General features: G+C 37.5%; 4 protein-coding genes and 1 long non-coding RNA gene across 6 annotated transcripts; 2 read left to right on the top strand and 3 right to left on the bottom strand.

Moving 5' to 3' along the window:
• Positions 1-1,521: 1,521 nt before the first annotated feature.
• On the bottom strand, positions 1,522-3,658 carry LOC106407886 (glutathione S-transferase T3-like). Its single transcript, XM_013848735.1, has 2 exons — positions 3,443-3,658; positions 1,522-2,295 (listed from the first exon to the last, which is right to left on the bottom strand). Exons 1-2 carry the CDS (start codon positions 3,656-3,658, stop codon positions 1,522-1,524), a joined length of 990 nt encoding a protein of 329 aa, XP_013704189.1.
• Positions 3,659-5,288: 1,630 nt separating this feature from the next.
• LOC106349365 lies at positions 5,289-8,434 on the bottom strand. 2 transcript variants are annotated; one of them, XR_007321404.1, is made up of 10 exons: positions 8,072-8,434; positions 7,760-7,844; positions 7,529-7,643; positions 7,209-7,452; positions 6,928-7,141; positions 6,675-6,743; positions 6,378-6,614; positions 6,240-6,308; positions 5,875-5,939; positions 5,289-5,591 (listed from the first exon to the last, which is right to left on the bottom strand). It is a non-coding gene; the product is annotated as an uncharacterized LOC106349365 (long non-coding RNA). The 2 variants fall into 2 exon arrangements; XR_007321405.1 differs by lacking the exon at positions 5,289-5,591 and having other exon boundaries at positions 5,853-5,939; positions 6,928-7,107; positions 8,072-8,433.
• Positions 8,435-9,275: 841 nt separating this feature from the next.
• On the bottom strand, positions 9,276-10,342 carry LOC106350903 (zinc finger CCCH domain-containing protein 36-like). The gene has a single exon (XM_048752991.1). It carries the CDS (start codon positions 10,112-10,114, stop codon positions 9,614-9,616), a length of 501 nt encoding a protein of 166 aa, XP_048608948.1. The 5' UTR covers positions 10,115-10,342; the 3' UTR covers positions 9,276-9,613.
• A 2,360-nt stretch (positions 10,343-12,702) lies between these two features.
• Positions 12,703-14,028, top strand: LOC125584482. The gene is made up of 2 exons (XM_048752988.1): positions 12,703-13,122; positions 13,376-14,028. The coding sequence occupies exons 1-2, from the start codon at positions 12,973-12,975 to the stop codon at positions 13,706-13,708; spliced, it is 483 nt and encodes a 160-aa protein (XP_048608945.1). The 5' UTR covers positions 12,703-12,972; the 3' UTR covers positions 13,709-14,028.
• LOC106349357 lies at positions 13,790-19,657 on the top strand. The gene is made up of 8 exons (XM_048749502.1): positions 13,790-13,812; positions 13,897-13,907; positions 13,984-14,089; positions 18,482-18,599; positions 18,673-18,830; positions 18,900-19,014; positions 19,097-19,276; positions 19,358-19,657. Exons 1-8 carry the CDS (start codon positions 13,790-13,792, stop codon positions 19,502-19,504), a joined length of 858 nt encoding a protein of 285 aa, XP_048605459.1. The 3' UTR covers positions 19,505-19,657.
• The last annotated feature ends 231 nt before the right edge of the window (positions 19,658-19,888 follow it).

Raw genomic sequence — 19,888 nt, 5'->3', positions numbered from 1 at the left:
TCCTCCCGATGTCTCTCGATAAAAACTCGTGTTTTTCGCTCTTTTGGTTTTGGATTGAAATCAATTTTTTCAAATAAATCTTCAAATACGTCATCTAATTCATCATCATCATCTTTGTGGTAATGATAATGGGAAGAAGAAGCCATTGACAATTTTTACAAGAGAAAAAAAATGTTTAGAACTTTAAGAGAAGATGAGACTTTGCACATTTGTAATGAGAGAAGGTCTCAATACTTATATGATAAAGAAGAAGTCTCTATGAATCCTCCCGTGAATGAATATTGGTATAAACTCTTTAGTACATCTTGTGACTTATTGGTAGAAAGCAAAATAAACATGTGGCTTTGGATCATGTGATTTATTAGTACAAAGAAACTCAACTTGTGACTTATGGTTATAAATGAAATAAACATGTATATAAACAATCTAACTTATTATGGTTACATCTTGTAAAAGAAACTATATGTCACTTATGGTCAGCTTGGTCACGAGCTATATGTTACAAATAAGAAACTTGTGATCATGTGACTTATGGTCAGCCATTCTATTTGGTCACGAGCACAAATAAAAGAGTACAAAACCATATCGGTTACATCCGAGAAAATACATTGATTACATAGTTAAAATTATCCAAACATAACCACCAAGCCTATTACAACAACAAGAACAACTACGCCTATTACAAAGCACTCAAACCCATAACTAAAAGAAGATTTCTCCTTAGCCATATCACCCACAATCTTCTCTAGGTTTCGTATCTTCTGCTCTGTGTCATAGTCAGTCAAAAGGGTTAGGCTTTCTACCTTTTCACCCAGCTGAAGCACATGTATATCTCTGGCTCTCATCCCCTCCATCAGCGCCTCATCCCACCATTTGTAGACATGGCATTCGCCGTCGTCTTTCTTCGCACAAGTGTAATATCTTCTCCCTGTTTCACATACGCAAAACTAGCTAAGCACATACACAAACCAGCACATAAGCAAGTCAGTAACTAACTAGCACATACCTTGATCTTGCCTAGTATTAGACGTTGCAAGCAGTGGCTTAGCACCAAAATAGCAAACCTGCGGGAAACCAAACTCAACCTCCGGTTGCGGAGGGTAGTGAACCTGTGAACTACGTTCCAAGCTTAGCTCAGCTTGGTCACGTCGTATGAGATCATCCGTCTCGCTGTAGTCACTGTCGTCATTGTTTCCAAATAAATCCTCGTCATCTGATGGCTGCGTATAGCTGTAACGTCCCATTTTTACTTAACATGCATACATTGTCGAAATTTAAATTAGATACACATAAAGCTATACAGTTACAAACATAGAGCTATACACATTTATTTACAAAGAGCTCTATACAGTTAGAAACAAAGAGCTATACACAAACATAGAGCAAACACATTAAAAGAAAATGATTCATTTATAAAAACCCATTTAAGGAAACCGGAACTACATAGAGCAAACACCAAACAAGAACATAGAGCATACAGAAAATTAAAGACATAAAGAGACATCGTCTTCTTAATTTTTTTCAGAATAACTCGGCTAGGAGCTTATTCTTCACAGCTTCTTCCGCCTCACTCAATGGTTGAGTCTTGGCAAGGAGAGTGTCTAGTATTGCTAGCCTCGACAGTCTCTCCTTCCTCACCAAATCGTCCTTCTTCATTTCCCAAACGGTCGCAATCTCAGCCACGGACTTCCCTTTACCCGCATTTCTTTTAGCCTTAGCAGCCTTGACACCTCTGGGCCTGCTCTCAACATCAACGAAGCCTTCGTTGGTAGAAGTTTGGGAATTTATCTGCACATTCTTCCTCTTCGAAACGCCACCAGCCGTGGGTGTGTTAAGGCTGAGCCACTTCTGTTCATACCTCAACACACACCAAGCATGTTCAAGTGTGAACTTGTGCTCTTGATCAGAGAAGAAAATGTCATGCGCCTTCTTCAGAACGTCAGTGTCAGTCTCACCACTGCTCATTTGTCGTTCTGCTGCCGAGTATACGGCACAGAACTTGTTAACATCTTCATTGATTCTGTGCCACCTCTTCTTGCAACAACCGTGCTCTCTCACACCATCCTCTCTTCCATGAGGAATTGATGCATAATAAGCAGCAACCCATTTCCAGAAGGCCCCCGACCTCTGCTCATTTGCAACAATATCATCCTTGGAAGTGTTAAGCCACACACTGATCAGCACCTCGTCATCTGCTGGATTCCATTTGTGTCTTACAACATGGGCTGCTGGTGTCTGTACTGGTGTCTCTACTGGTGCGTCTTGAGATTGTTGTGAACTGAAAGCCGGAAAAGTCTATGATTCTCCAAAGTTAACACTAGAATGAAAACTTTCATAAGGAAAGTTTTCGTGGAAAACGCTACCTTGTTGACTGTGAAGCAGTCCTACGTATCTAGAGGACTGGCTACGAAGATTGCTTGGATCCATAACAGTAAGAAAATATAAGAGATTTCTTGGAGAAAGACTAATGAGATGACAGAAGAGAGAAAAGATAAGAGATTTAAATAGGAGGAAGTGAAGAATACAAAGTACATCACTGCCTTAATGGCAAACTCCGAATAAGAAATGTCTATTCCCAACTTATTACACAACTAAAAAGCTATCAACTTTCTTTTAAAACATCAGTGGCTTAAATATATATCTAACATTTAATATTTCTAACCACAAAATGTCTAACACAAGACAGAGAAACAATCAGTTGAATGCATTACTATATGCAAGATTAAAAAAAACATTAATCTATAAACTACGAACTATTGAAAATGCAAAGTCTCATGAAGAAAGCTAATCAAGACAAATGACATGAGATATTTAAATCTATACTAATCAAACTCTAAACTATTAGTCTATACGAATCAAATCTATACAAATGACATGAGCTTATTTTCACAGATTTGAATTTGCACACATATCAAACTCTAAACCAGTTAAAGAATTGATCTCGAACCATATAAATCTATACGAACTATCATACAGTTGTTCAAATCTATACTAAACAATCGAACATAGAAATTTGAATCGAACAAGGATGTTTTTTACCAACTAAACAATCATACAATCAAAACGAAACAATCACACAAGCTACAACGAAACAATCATACAATCGAACCATAGAAAGCTTTTGAAATCTATACGAACTATCATAAATTGCCGAACCCTAGAATCTACACAATTGTTCTCAAACCAATGAATCTATATCTTTTTGCCATCAAATCTATTAAACAACATCGGATAAATACCATTTTATTCACCGAATTTTGACAAAACCCTAAAAAAAAATTTGAAATCAGATCGGACTTGAAAAACAAACCTTGTTAAGATTGGGACGATTCTCAAAAGTTTTGGGGAGGATTGGTTCTCGTCGTATTGGAACGGAAGCGAGCCGATGTGGATTGAGCTTTGGAGGAGGATCTGGGGATCAAACGACGACAGAAGCTGCGACCTCGCCAACGGAGATAAAGAGATCTCCCACTCCAGTGAAAGAGAGAAGACGCAGGGTTGGCTTTCGATTTGAAGAGATGGATTTGGAGATCAAGGCTTTGCCATCGCCATCGCCATCGAGCTTTTGATTTTTGTTTTTGATTTCGATTTCAGAATTCTCGAGGAGAACAACAGCCGAACAAGTCACTGATTCCATTGCCCACTCCCGTGCTGCCATGTCGCCTACGGGACGAGCCCGAATAGCCCTTACTAAAAGCCCGTCCCACTCTCTTTTAATTTCCTTTTCATTTATTCTCGACCCATTTATATCTACGGGACGGGCCTAAGGGCTCCCGATACCGATGGCCTAATGACTTCATATTATTAAAAATTAAAAAAAAATGTGAAAATAATTAAAAGAAAAAAACCACAAATTGTGAGATTTATTATTAGTAGACTCTCTGTAGTTTTGTGGTTTTACTTTGATACTGATAAATAAAGGCATATTCTTTGTATGAATTCATAGTGAAAATTGTCCATAGGTTTCCAATATTTGGGATTATGGATTCCTAACACAAAAAGTCATTTTAGTCCTGATATGATTTGATTAGAAGTTAGTTATTATTTATTTATACTATTTGGATTTGTAAGACTTTATGATTTCTAATTCAGTCAAAAGTATGGTTCACACTATAGTGAAAGTAAAACTATCATGCATTAATCCTAATAAACCAACTAAAGTATGTTGGTTATAGAACCGTCATATTGTTATAAACCAAGTGGTGATCGACTCATATTAGGTTCAAACCGTCCGGCTCATCAGCTATCCATCCGGCCCATTCGCTAATGACTTAGACGAATGAGAGTTTACATATATCTATACTTGATGTTTATCCTTTTCCATATGTATTTAGGATAAGTACTATTAAGAATATGATTTCATTTTCTCTTATGACGGTTTAAATAAGACGGTATAATACTTGTATAAATATAGACCTCTGGTCATGAGTAATAAGAAGCTTAGAGAGCATCTCTTTTATAATACATATAATATTTTCAGATCTTAATTTAGTAATTTTAAGTAGTGTTGAAATGTCCATGGTATTACTAGAGTGGGTTCATAAAACCCACATTTGAAAAGGTTTTCCATTTTGATGATTTACCAAGTGGAGCCTAATATTATATTTTTATAGCACTTGTTTTTTCTTGATTATCATTATTAATTTTAAACCTTTTGCTACTTTTTTATATTATATGGTCGTAGTTTGAACTATGATATTGAGTTATACGTTGCTTAGTTTGGCTGATATATCTATGTACAAAACATATATAATTTACATATCTTCGTTTTGAATAAATCACTAAAGCCTTATTAAAAATTGCTTCTTTCGTTGAGAGAAGAAGAAGAAAGAGGTCAACATTGCTTCTTTGGTTCTATTATCGTCGACGACGTCTAACCATCCTCTCTCCTTCATGACTTGGACGAAAAGCAATCGCATCATCTTCTTCTCTCGATCGTGTGATTTCTCTAAACCTTAGTGAAACTCGATCCCGCCAAATCTCTACGGCGTGTTTCTCTCCTTCCGGAGGTTAATCTTCTTCTTTTAAAAATATTATAATCATTAACCTTCATGAGCTATATTACGTTTCCATCGCTGTTTTTTAATATGTTTGTATGTCCGGAACCTGATTTATCCTAATTCAAATATCCTAGGGATTAGAACGTAATCGCCGCCGCAAACTGGTGTCCATGCTTCAGCAAGCAACAACTTTGATCGAAGATGAATGCAAAAAAACAAAGGGGGCAGCAAGTGTTTTCTGTAAGTCACACATAGCATGGCAGTTTTGATTTTGTATTGTATAATGCATGGATGTTTGAAGAACCATATAACAGAACACATAAACTGTATGCGTTTTGATGGCAGGTCTGATGGAGGTGGACTCCGGAACAAACATTTTACATGGCTCAATCATTAGTCACAGGTTAAATTCTCTAAAAACCAAAAAAATATTGTTGCTTTACAGAGAATCTTACTACGTCCCGATCCTAACTTAACATAACATACATTTAGCTCATTTCCATCTTGTGTCCTTGGTGGGTTCAGTTAAAAGACAGCTTTTCTTTCATCCCTGATGCATTGGATGGTCATGCGAATATGGTGGATCTCCATCTGGTGGCAGGAAACCCATTAAAAATCATATCATGTTTCTGCAATAGAGAAGCACACAGTCCAAAGTTCCAGAACAAGACCCATTTTTTTAAAGCAATTCATGTATTTGCAGGTTAGATACTATCGAGTTTGAGCAAAGTAGGTGATAAAGCTTTTATTGGTGGGATTCGGTTTGCTATTTTATCCTTAAAAAATTATCATCATAGCAGACAACTGAACGATAAAATACAAGACTATTCTGAGATTGCAAACAAAATGAAACCTTGCCTTTTTATATTATTACCAATTTCACCATCAGAAGTATCAGCAAGCCTTGCAAGGGCAGCCATAAGCGCCCTGTTCATGTTCCTGCCATCACACAACTTTTGTGTTATTTTCCTAAAACCACAACATTAAACCAACTCGCAATAGCCGAGAGAAAGAATATTAGAGCATGATTAACCCGGAGTTCTTAGGATGAGGTTTTTACCTCAAGTTAAGAAACTGTTTCTTAACTTTTAACTAAAAAAGTTAAGAACCGGTTCTTAAATAAGGACTTTAAGAACCGGTTCTTAGTTTTTTTAGTTAAAAGTTAAGAAATAGTTTCTTAACTTCCGCTAAGAACCTCACTCTAAGAACCCCGGGTTAATCATGGTCTTAGTCTCAAACCTTGAGCATTTTCTTCGCCTTATCAAGCTCAAATGGATCAGGATGCGTAGCATCGAAAACTCTCTCCACCTAAAACAAAGCTTTGATCTTTAGAACATCCGCTAAGCTTAATGGACACAATACATACAGAAACCTAACCTCCTTCACAAGCAAGTCTGTGTTGAACAATTCAATATCATCACCACCACCACCACCATTCTGTTGTGTTGGTGGTGGCAAAAATTCTCTTCTCGGCTGATGAATTCTTGGTCCTCTCCCTCTACCAATGTGGCCTTGGTTTCTTCGGTTGCCACGGATTGATCCACTTCCAGGTCCAGTGTTTAAGGCTACCCCCACTATCCTCTTTTCATCCCACCTTATATCTTCAGGTGGTATCTACAAACAAAAAAACAATGTCAGCTCTTATCAAAGATCCTCATCATGTCAAAAGCTTACCTCCTTGAGATCAACCCATTCCCACGTTTCATTTATTGCGTTTATATCATACACCAACGCATGCCGACCCTGTGAGAATTACAAAGAGTCAATAAATTGCAAAAACCCTAACTTTTTAAAATTACGTGCCTAAAACTAGCTGCAACAGTATTCGATAACGCAGGACCCTCAACAGCTTTATAGCTCAATGAGCAGATTAGCTCTAATTGCTCGAAGAAGATTCAAAATGTGGGGACAAAAATGTTATACATACCTAGCTTGAAGCAAAAAAACCCACAAAGAGTCACTTTTCTTCACGATTAAACCAAATTGTAACAAGGCATAAGGAGACAGAGGTTGTGAGAAAAAGGCAGATGGAGTTGTGTTACAATGGTATGACGACAGTCACCATGACTCCTTCCAGTCTACTCTATCGAGACCGTCCATTATCGCCCTGCGAAACTCGTCATTGTTATGTATCCATCATCCTACACACAATCGTATAAGATAATCACCATCATCATCAGAAATGTATGGATTGATTTATCTACTTACAGTTGCAGCAACAAACATGACAGCTTCAGGATTTCTCTCATCAGTGAAGTGAGGGAGAGAATAGTTCTCATCCTCTCTCTCTCTCTCTCTCACTTGGTCAAGAATCATTGTGATCTTCTGCGCTTCAAGTTCTTCCCTTGGTGCCTCCAAAGCGCTTCCATGCTTTAGTATGAACGCAACAACTGCAGAGTGTGGAGATAGGTAGGGAAGTGTTGTACTCCTCCGTTAACATTTTTTCAAGTTTCTGTGAAAGCAAAGAACAAGTCAGTCAGTCACTTGATGTGAGATGCAATAGTTCACAAGTTAGTTTCATGGCTTACCCATACTACGCGCCCACAAACACCCATCTTTCCAAAGCCTTCCTCGGTGTCTAGCCAGTGAATAAGAAGACTGCGAGACTCTTCGATCGTTGCCCTCCCTAGTAAAAGTAGATCACTAACACAGAGGAGAAAGGGATGCAGTGGGGATTTATCTAATGTTTGATCAAAGCAAAAAGAAGATTTCAAGTCACAGGAGAGAGAGAGAGAGAGAGAAAGAGTCTCTCTGATTACCTCTCCAGCACCATTGTTGCAATGTTTTGCTTCACCAAAGGTCAACCTAGACGCAATCTCCTGTCATATGTATGATCACCTGTCCCTACAAGCAATGCACCAAGATATGATATTTACAAACTGAATAACTATTGTAATAAATATTATCCCATAAGCTGGTGTGCGTGCACAGATGAAGATCACATAAACAATTAGAAAAAGCCATTCCACCATAGAGCAGAGCAACTAGTTCTATAACTATGGAATCTGTTTCCATGTGAATAAAGAGATTCATACTTGAAATACACAAGAATCTATCTGTAATGGTGCTACCTGCAATATGAACAACAACACATGACATCTTCTGAGGAGGAACGTCTTTAGGTGCGAGCCAAGCAGCGGTAATCTCGTCGTCGTCGCAGGGAGTCTGGAAAACGCCTTCTCTGAGACGAGCGGTCTTCGTCTCTCAGACGAAGAGTTAGACTTCGGAGTCGAGATTACGGAATCGAACGCAGGTAAGAGAAGCGTGGAGAGACAAACCGGTGAGAGACGATGAAACTAGGAAAGACCGGACAAGAACGAGATAGTTTGGCTGGTGGGCTTCTGTGATGCCACGCTGTCAATATATGGGCCCCGGTGTGTGGGTCTTCTGGTCTTTCTACCATTTATCCGTCCAAAAAGGTTGACTTTTTGCAGTGGCATAAGTTGAAACTAGAGTTGCGATCTCTGTTTTATTGACTGTCATGTTTTCTAAAATGCAGCTAAGGAAAGTTGCTGAATAAAATGGTCTGATTTTGCTTCTTTTTAATTGTTTTTTTTTCTATTGTTCCTGATGAAATTTTAGGAGTTGAAGCATTTTTTATATGATTATTTAAAAATGTAAATAATATATTTTAGAGTTAAACTATAGATTACACATGTCTTTAAATTGATTGGCTAACTTTTTCGCTATATTATTTTTCGTTTTTTTTTGTTAAAGAACCTTGGCAGTTGAGTTGGCACCCTAATATTACACAAGGTTGTCAATTTTCATTGTGAATAACCACAAAAATGAAAAAAAGTGCACCACTAGAAAAGGAGTGTTATTTTTAGTGGTGTATTGGACGCAACGAAGTATGGTTGCACTTTGCACAAACAAACAAACGAAAATACATAAGGAAGTGTACTTAGATCCACATAAGATATTTTTGACAATTGTCAAACGAAAATTATACACCTATACTAATCAGACTTTTTTTAAAAAATAATCATCCTAAATCTCTAAAGTCTTTAAAATTTTCTCTATCTTCTTTTGTGTTGTTTTTTCTAAAGCCAACAAAGCAATAATACGTGATTTTTACAACTTTTTTATTTTTATTTTATTTTTTCTCTTTAAACATTTTCTAAAGCCAACAAGGCAAGGAAGACCAACGGATGTTTATGGATCTGAAAACTCCACTAATGTAGACTTTGATGCCATGGGGTCGATGGACCAAGCCTTAATGGCTCTATCACTTGATGAACTGGAAGAACCGTTAAACATGCACGAAATTGATTATATTTGTCCTATAGATATTTTTTCTACTACAAGAAAAACCCTCAACATATTCAGAAAATCATATGACCAGATGATATGGAGATAATCAAATAAAGGCAGCATACAAATCCTAGCCACTGTTTGTTGTGAATATCATTCATGAAACCTCCCAAACTTGATCTAACAAAAACTAAATTCTAAAAAAAAAACATACAATGACAATGAAACTAACATTGTATTCTCATAAACAAAAGAAAACAGCACAAAAAAAAAGTAAGTAGGTGAAGACGTGAATTGAGCACAAAAGGAAGAGACTTGTTTTGCAAGTAAACTTCTCTTCTAACTCCAGCAATAATAACTCAGGAGGAGATTCCTGACCTGCGTAGCTCCGCTTCCCCGTGTGCAAAGTGACATCTATCACCAAACGTACAGCTTCCTTTAGAGAATCTCTCACACATCTTCGTCTTGAAGTTGCTCCCTGGATGCGGTTTCCCTTCAGAACCAACCCCACCAACAACACCAGCTGGTGGTCTCCTAGCTGCCGAGTTGAGCCTCCCAATCAGCTCTCTAACCATCACGCTCGCTTCGTTTATCTGCTCAAACGTTCCTTCAAGCTCAATGTTCTTCAGGTTCGGGTCCCTCTCGTGATCTTGAATCGTTAGCTTCGCCCCTGTTTGACGATATATCTGTTTGGAACTGACTCCACCTTTTCCAATGATTGCGCCTGCCAATGAAGCATCCACGCTGATTTTTGCAGTGGCCGAGGCACCAAAGCTAGAGAGGTGGCCAGGACCAGAGTCTCCTCTCCCTGAGAATCTCCCTTGCATGTTTCTTGAAACTTGAGGCATGGGTGGTGTCATGTTTGTCAGCTGCTACAGCATTGTATCCTCCGGGTACGTAATGCAAGAAATGGCAGTTCTCTCCGAAAGGACAGCCCGAAGTGCTGCAAACAGAAGCATAATAAAATACATCAAGAGTTACAAACTTGAAACCAATCCGTTTTAAGATGGCACCACAAGAACAAACGGTTTAAAATACAGAGGAAGTATCACTTTGCTAATAACTCTGATGAGAAAATTAAATAATATATTTTTTATGATCTGCTTTATCGACCTAGAACATGTTCACCAGTAAATGTAAGAACTAAAGAACCTTACCGGACCATATATATATGACCATGACACAAACACAAAATCACTAATAAATTACCATCAACCAAACAGAAAATTAGAGCACCTTTCTCAACAACTTTCACAGCTCATACAAAAGACAAGTTTTGGGTTTGATTGTGTGCTCTTAATGATCACCAAAATGAGTTAAATGTTTCTAAAATTATAATCCTTTTGATCCTCGCTTAGAAAGCGCGGGTTGTTCTTTAGGTTGTAAATAAAATTTGTGAATTAGTTTTTTATAGTTTTTGTATATTATCATGTTATAGAGTCATATTATACCTAAAAAGTTTAATTAAAATTATATAATTTATGAATTAGTTTATTAAATTTTTTGTATGTACACTCTTATGTAACTCTTTCTTTCGTTTACATTTGGATATTTTTCCGGAACCGAAAAAATAAACCGAAATCGATCATACAATATTGGTACAGTTTGGGTCTGGGTCAAAGGCAAAGTACATATTAGATTTTATTCTTGGACCAGCGGGTCTGGTTCATACCCGAAACCCGATCGGGTACTTACAGTACTTCAAATTTTTTTGTGTATGTTAGGTATATTGGATATTTTGGATAGGTTTTTGGTACTATATATACTTTTTTTAAAAAAAAATTTGGTTTTTGTTTTCGATTATAATTTCGGGTTTCAGTTGAAATTCCAAATTTTTAAAAAGTGTATTTTGGGTACTTGGAAAAAGATTTGGGTATTTTCAGTTTCTCGGTTTTTGAATACTTTGATTCTTTTTCGGTACTAAATATCCAAACCAATCTAGACCCGCCACATTCCCAAAAATTACAGTTATTCAAATTATGGACCTGCTCTAACTTCAACCTGAAAAAGACCAACCTGAAGACGAACCAAAAGTTTTCAAATACCCAATTATTCAATTGTTTAGGACCCAAGGAACCCAAACTCAAAAGGAACCGATCTGTACTGGCATGAAGACCCGAATGTCCAGTCTCTCGTTTTATTGCTTGTGTGCATTTTATAAGAACTGCATTTGTTGCTGAGATGGTGAGACTTAAGAATTACGTGGCATATTTTTGATTAATTTAATATTATAGGTTTGTAAGTTTTAGTAGATTTTAAATAACAGATTTTACTATAAATTCTTTTTATAAAAAATAGTGTAAAATATAGAATTTGTTTTTAACAGATGATTTTCTGAAGTGTCTCTTAAGTTAAAAAGTCATATTGATTTATGGATGTGATCAAATTTGTGTGTTTAATAGTATAGAAACTATAAAATGAAGTAAATCTTGTTATTAGAAAGATTTTCGCCCATATTTATATATATATGTATATTTAAAATCAAGCTATACAAATATAAAACCAAGCATATAAAAAGTTGCAGTTATTATAAACGTATCATTTTTTTCTAAATCTACTCAATATATTATAAATTCAAACTAAAAATGAAGGTTGAGACCTATATTCATTATTAAAATCTGAGCTTAAAAATTATGATTTATTTAATTTGGTGGTCGAGGCCTCTAACACTGTCATGTATGATTTTAGAATAAGTGACATTTGAATAAGAGTTTGAAATCTATATATAATAAAGTTGATTTGTGTGATGCACACAGTCCTCCACGACACCAAAATAGGTTGGGGTTTTTGTTGACACGTGTCAGCTCGGTAGGACGTCTGTGTAGCCCACGCTCTCCCTTCAGGCCTAGAGCGTAGTGTGGTCTGTACGCTGTCTTCCTTGCTCGCGCGTCACGGGGAGGCCCGATATTTGGGCATCAGAAACAAATTGTTTGGGCTTATGTATGATTAGTATAGGCCCATAAATTTTTAAGGTTATTTTCCCCTGCGTCATTCTCCTTCTTCTTCCGTGCCTCCACCCTGCAGAGAAACCATAGAAACCAAAACGTCCCAGAATCATTACTCTTACATTTATGAGAAAAAGACAAAAATAGCACTAAATCAAGTTTATGTTCCCAAACTAGCACTCAAGGTCAAAAGTCACAAAAATAGCACTTAATGTTTTATCAAAAGTCACAAACTTATGGTTTAGAATTAAAGGGTGGGGTTTAGGATTTAGGGTTTAGGATTTAGGGTTTAGGGTTTAGGGTTTAGAGTTTAGAGTTTAGGGTTTAGGGTTTAGAGTTTAGGGTTTAGGGTTTAGAGTTTAGGGTTTAGGGTTTAGGGTTTATGGTTTATTGTTTAGGGTTTAGGGTTTAGAGTTTAGGGTTTAGAGTTGAGAAATGAGGTTTTGGGGATAAGATTTCAAATTTTGAAAAATAAAAAAATTAAAATTTTCAAAGGATAAACTTAGAAAGGTGCTATTTTGGTCATTTTAGTTTTTGAGTGCTAACTTTGTGATATAAACTTAGAAATGTGCTATTTTGGAGATTTGCCCTACATTTATTCTGAGTTTTCCATTCAATAATCCACTTTTCATGCATAATGATTTCGATATATCTCTTCGTTCACCCTCAAACCGCCTCGAACTCCATCTATAAATATCGGCCATCACTTCCCTTCACCTCGCATCTGAAACAATTTGCTCAAACATACGATCTCCTAGAAGCAACATATTCAGATGGCGAATTCATACACTCTGCTTGCGAATTTGAGAGCCGGTCGATGCTCTAATACTGCTGAGGTCCGCTTGCTGAGGTTCTGGGAGGCCAGAAATATCAACAAAGGAGGGGAGCTGATGAGTATTGAGATGCTGCTCATCGATGAGGCTGTAAGTGTTCTTCCCCCCGATTTTATATGTTCAAGATTCAAAGTTTTTTAAATATTTTTTTATTGACTTCCATCAAAGACGTTGATCTGTTTGCAAAAAAATTTAATTTATTCAGAAACATAATTCACATTCGTTATAATTTTAATTCAGATTTTTAAGAAATTTTCACTTTCCTTTTAATTTTTTCCGATTAGCTCTCTTGACAGTTAAGCTTATTTGATTAACTGATGTTTCTCTACTTTGATATCAACAGGATACCATGGTTCAAGGGTGTGTTCCTGCTGTTCACCAACGTAAGTTCAGGGAACGTCTTACTGAAAGATCAGTTTACACTCTCAGCCGGTTTGACGTTACACGCAGCAACCCGAAATTCAAGTTGACTGATGGCCCTGACTCCATCCTTTTCAATGAAGGAACTGATTTTGAGAAGCTTGCTGCCACTGCTAGAACCATACCTACAGAACATTTTCGCTTCCGACCACATGGACAGATTCTTGAGTTAGCAAACACCTCTAGACAGCTCCCAGGTATTTCTTTCCTTAATATTAGATTTTTTTTTCTCATTTCGCACTGTAACTTATCATAATATAATACCTCAGATGTTATTGGGGAGGTTCGTGCAATTAGGAGCACCATCACGGACCGTTTACCCGGAGCACAACGCGTGATGCTTACTCTTCGTGTGGAGAGGTATTTTGTGTGTTATTGTATCTGTTTGTTATTATCGTTTACTCTATCTACACTGTCTGACAATGTTACTCATATTATTTGCAGTGATGTATCGGGTAGAAGAGCATTCCATTTAAAGTAGCCTCATTTGTCAAAGTGATAAAACAGTCATAGTGGTTTGTGTTCTCTTAGATAACTCCACATTACTGTTGGCAGGCAAGTTATACTTGAATGGAACATCCGCTTCAAGGATTTTCTTTGACTCTGAGACCTCAGCTGGAAAGGATCGGCTTGAAAGGCGAGACCTTTGCTTTATATTCTACACTAGATATTTTGGTTCCCTGTATTATGTTCCTTTTGATGCCTTTGTCAGTATCACTACAAGAAAACACATGCTTAGCGAGGAAATTTAACGTGGAAAAACAATCCTCGTAAATTTACGTCGATTTTACGAGGAACTTACGTGGAAAACTAAAGTCATCGTTATTTTCTCGTAACGTAACGACAAAAGTGTTTCGTCGTAAAGTGGATGTAATTTAACGAGTATTTTACGAGGAAAAACTACTTCCTCGTAAATACGACGTAAACTTTGCGTGTTATTTACGAGGAAATAGTTTATGTGTATTTAGCGAGGAAATTTTGAATCCACCAACTTTGTAGGTGTTACACGTTTTTTTTTTTAAGGTCACCACATCACAGATGCAGATTATCCTAAGTGGTTACACGAAGTAATTCAATCTCCACTTGTAAAGGTCACCACATCACAGATGTATTTCACACGAGGCTATACTTTTCATACATATGAGTATGGTAGACAGCGGGCGACCAGTAACTATGGAATATGGATGAAAGGGGAAACAGATTTCTACGGGATCTTGACGGAGATTATTGAAGTCGAATTTCCAGGGATACTGAAGTTGAAATGCGTCCTCTTCAAATGTGAATGGTTCGACCCCGTCGTCAACAGAGGTGTTCGGTCTAACAAATTTGGTGTAGTTGATGTCAACGGTGGACGAAGGTACAACAAATTCGAGCCTTTCATCTTAGCTTCACAAGCAGACCAAGTTAGCTTCCTTCCATACCCTCGGATGAGAGATTCAGGTATAAATTGGTTAGCAGTGATCAAAGTTACACCTCGAGGATGAATCATCAGTGGAGAACAACCACAATTGCAAGAAGAACAGATAAATGAAGTCAAGGAACCTGAACAAGAAATTGATGACATCCTTCTCATTGATCCGCATAATCACGAGTACGAAGATCTTACCGATGATGCCACAGACGAAGCTGTTGAAGACGAGTTTAATGAAAATGATGATGTTTCTAGTGATGACGAGAATGTCGATGTATCCGATTGATGTATTTGTTTTATGAATAAGATGAGAGAGTTTGTTTTATGAATAAGATAATGTGGGGTTTGTTTTATGAATAAGGTAATGTGGGAGTTTGTTTTATGAATAAGTAAATGTAGGAATTGTGGTTTGGAATAGAAATAAAGATGTGGTTTGGAATATATGAAGTAGAAAATAAGGAATATGGGGTTTGGGGTTTGGGGTTTTGGATTCTAGGGATTTAAACATAACACTCGTAAATTCCACGTAAGCCAACGAGGAAATAACGACGAAATATTAAAATAAAGAACGCAGGCTCGTTAATTCCACGTAAGCACAAATTGTCGTAAAGACCACGTATAAGAAATCGTCGTAAATTCCACGTAGGCAAAAATCGTCGTAAAGACCACGTATAAGAAATCGTCGTAAATTCCACGTAGGCAGAAATCGTCGTAAATACCTCGTAAGCCAACGAGGAAATAACAACGAAATTTAAAAATAAAGATGGAGTTTGGAATATATGAAAATAAGGAATATGGAGTTTTGGGTTTGGAATATGGGGTTTGGGGTTTCGGGTTTCGGGTTTGGGGTTTAGAGGTTTCGGGGTTTGAGGTTTGGGGTTTGGGGTTTCAGGTTTGGGGTTTGGGGTTTGGGGTTTGGGGTTTGGGGTTTGGAGGTTTCGGGGTTTGAGGTTTGGGGTTTGAGGTTTGGGGTTTGGGGTTTCAGGTTTGGGGTTTGGGGTTTTGGGTTTGGGGTTTGGGGTTTGGGGGTTTCGGATTTTAGGGATTTAAACATAATACTCGTTAATTCCACGTAAGCACAAATTGTCGTAAAGACCACGTATAAGAAATCATCGTAAATTCCACGTAGGCAGAAATCGTCGTAAAGACCACGTATAAGAAATCGTCGTAAATTCCACGTAGGCAGAAATCGTCGTAAATACCTCGTAAGCCAACGAGGAAATAACGACGAAATTTAAAAATAAAATGGAGTTTGGAATATATGAAAATAAGGAATATGGAGTTTTGGGTTTGGAATATGGGGTTTGGGGTTTGGGGTTTAGAGGTTTCGGGGTTTGAGGTTTGGGGTTTGGGGTTTGGGATTTGGGGTTTGGGGTTTGGAGGTTTTGGGGTTTGAGGTTTGGGGTTTGGGGTTTCAGGTTTGGGGTTTGGGGTTTGGAGGTTTCGGATTTTAGGGATTTAAACATAATACTCGTTAATTCCACGTAAGCACAAATCGTCGTAAAGACCACGTATAAGAAATCGTCGTAAATTCCACGTAGGCAGAAATCGTCGTAAAGACCACGTATAAGAAATCGTCGTAAATTCCACGTAGGCAGAAATCGTCGTAAATAACTCGTAAGCCAACGAGGAAATAACGACGAAATTTAAAAATAAAGATGGAGTTTGGAATATATGAAAATAAGGAATATGGAGTTTGGAGTTTGGAATATGGGGTTTGGGGTTTGGGGTTTAGAGGTTTCGGGGTTTGAGGTTTGGGGTTTGGGGTTTCAGGTTTGGGGTTTGGGGTTTGGGGTTTGGGGTTTGAGGTTTGGAGGTTTCGTGGTTTGAGGTTTGGGGTTTGGGGTTTCAGGTTTGGGGTTTTGGGTTTGGGGTTTGGGGTTTGGGGTTTGGGGTTTGGGGTTTGGAGGTTTCGGATTTTAGGGATTTAAACATAATACTCGTTAATTCCACGTAAGCAGAAATCGTCGTAAACACCACGTAAAAGGATTTAAACAAAACACTCGTTAATTCTACGTAAGCATAAATCGTCGTAAAGACCACGTTGGATGAAATCGTCGTAAATACCACGTAATAGGATTTAAACATAACACTCGTTAATTCCACGTAAGTAGAAATCGTCGTAAATACCTCGTAGTGTAAAAACTAGAAAAAAAAGGAAAAGGATAAAAATATCAGATTAACATGTGGCAAGACTTCCAGCAATTATAATACGTAAGTCTCGCCCACATGAATTCTAATATCTTATCATTTTCCTATTTTTTCAAATATTTATAATTTGAATAGGATTTTACTGAGGAATGTGATTTCAGATAGGGTGTGATTTGGGAGTTTGTGTGTGGTTTGAGAATGAGAGTTGTGGGTATATTTATAGGAAAGCAAGACTCGTTAATTCCACGTAAGCAAAATCGTCGTTAATACCTCGTATATAAAAACACGGGCCTTTGCGATTCCTCGTAATTTCCTCGTATTGAAAAACACGGGCCTTTGTAACTGCTCGCTATTTCGTCGTAACCTTACGACGAATTTGCGACGATATGCAATCTTATATATACCCCCGAGCCCTCACTCTTTCTTTCCTCTCTACTTCCTCTCCACCTCCTCTCCATTTCGTAGCAATGGTAAGTCTCTCTAATTCCTCTCTAATTTGGTTAGTTTAATATAGATTAGGTGGTTAGTATAGGGAATTTAGATAGGTTTACGGATTTTATGTTATTTAGTGTTCATTAGGTGGATAATGTTGGGAAATATACTGTTGATGTTAATTTTAAAAATTTAATTTTTTTCTCAGGTTCGAAAAGAAAGACTTACTGCCCATTACAGAGAGATCTTCGGTGAGTCGAGGGCTTCTTGGACGTTATAGCGGCCACAAATCCGGAATGGAAGTCCATGTTGAGGAACATGCGACAACAACATCCCATTCGAGGCGAGTCATCCGACGTATATAACGAGGCGGATGTTACGAGGAGGAGTGATGAATTCTACCAGGCGATGAACGACTCTTAGTTTTTTTTTTCCGGTTGTTGTATTATAAATTCAAAACTTATTTATATATAAAATATTTTCATATTGATTTATTTTTATTTTAAATTTCAATTTTATTAATAAATTAAATAATTTTAATTATTTTTTAATTATATTTTTAAATTCTGTAAAATAATAAAAATGAAGTAAATTCGTAGCTAAGGTACGACCTATTTACGTGGAAACCTTACGAGGAAATGACGAGAAATAATAAACGAGTATTTTGCGAGAAAACATTTACGAGGAAATAACGAGGAAAGATAAACGAGTATTTTACGAGGAAACACTTTCAAGGTATTTACGTGTAGTTTACGGGGAACTTGTTTCGAGGTATTTACGAGGAAATATAGCGACCTCCTTACGTGGAATGTTGACGTGGTCTTTACGACGAAATGATCTACTTCGTCTTTACGACGAAATATATTCCTCGCTACGTTACGACGAATTGGCGAGGAAATATGTGTTACGACAGATGAGTAACGACCCAACGTGGTTCCTCGCTAATTCGTCGTAAAGCCTCTTTTACGACGAACTCACGAGGAAAATCGCCCTCGTTAAGATTATGTTTTCTTGTAGTGTATTATCTTCTTACAGACTACCAGGTGGTGGAGCAGACGAGACAGGGTCTTCATCAAAGGTGGTTCATGCACAAAAGATTGAGCCTCTCACCATCGCTGAGCTTAACGAGTTTGTTCTCTCTGCTGAACCTCAGGTACAAACTGATACATTGGAAGTTACTCCCTTTTTAGAATTGTCTAATTAATCGTTTTTTTTTCCTTTAACAGATCATCGAATTCCTTTGCACGGCTAAAGTAATTGGGATTCAGCTTGACGATGGTTGGTGCTATATTGGCTGCTCTCTGTGTTCGAAGAAACTCATCCGTGAGGAAACTTCATTCAACTGTCCCTCATGCAATGAAACCAATGCTGTAGCTGAACTGAAGTAATTTTTTTCCCTTTTAAGTTTGTTGTGTCATTGAACCAAATACTGAAATTCATTTATGTCCGACAAGTATCGGGTAGTATTTTCTGTTTCAGACCCGACTGGCACATCGTCTTTCCTTGGATTTGATAAAGAAGTTGCTAAGCTGACTAATGTGCTAGCTTCCGAAGCTGCGCAGATTGTGGTAAGTCCTTTTTAACCCATTCCAGCGTTTACGATTGCTTGTGGAACTCAATACATTTGTAATGTTTTTACTACTTTGTCAGGGGATTGGTATTAGTGCCCATGTTGACACTGAGCTTCCTCGAACTCTCACTGTCATTGTTGGTAACACCTACACTTTCCAGCTCAAGCTAACAGACTTCAACTTCACTGCAAACCACCAGACCTTCACCATCTCACGCATGTTTGCTGCACCAGAGATAGCTCCCACCCCAAGCTTTGCTGTGAGTGATTTTCCCTTCCCCTTATCAAAAGTTTCTGATGTTATAAATATTAAATCAGCAACATTGCTATGTTGGTTTCAGGAAGCCGAAGAGGTCCCTCAACCGGCAGTCTCTCAGACTGTGACACGAGGATCTGCAGCCAATGGTGCAATTGGCAGCCGTGAGGCAGCAGAAGAGGAACAGTTTGCTATGGAAGAGAGTGCCCATAAGAAGGCACGTGTGGAATAAGACCTTTTCCTATAGCTTACAACTACGTTTCTATTTTATCAGTTTATTTTCTCCAGTTTGAACTTTGCTTTTGTTTTTTTTTGCTTTTTTATCTAAGACAATGTCTCAGTGGTTATTCGTTTTCATTTTTATCTATGCAAATCTTTTTCACGATAACTATTTCCATGGCTTTTCTTTATGATGAAGCTTTTGCCTCTTCTTATGAGTTAATGTGGAGTAATGAGTTCACATATAGCATCGTCAAAAAAAGATTTTCTGGTCGTTGACATTACTAATCAGTAATCACCACACATAACTCAAAAATATGATATATTAGGGGGTGTCCGCGCTTCGCGTGGAATATTGTTTTATTGTTAATAAGTATAATTTTTCAGGATGATATAA

Source organism: Brassica napus, chromosome C3 (assembly GCF_020379485.1).
Source record: "Brassica napus cultivar Da-Ae chromosome C3, Da-Ae, whole genome shotgun sequence".
In the NCBI taxonomy this organism is placed as follows: Eukaryota; Viridiplantae; Streptophyta; class Magnoliopsida; order Brassicales; family Brassicaceae; genus Brassica; species Brassica napus.
This window is presented reverse-complemented; position numbering and strand designations above follow the sequence as displayed.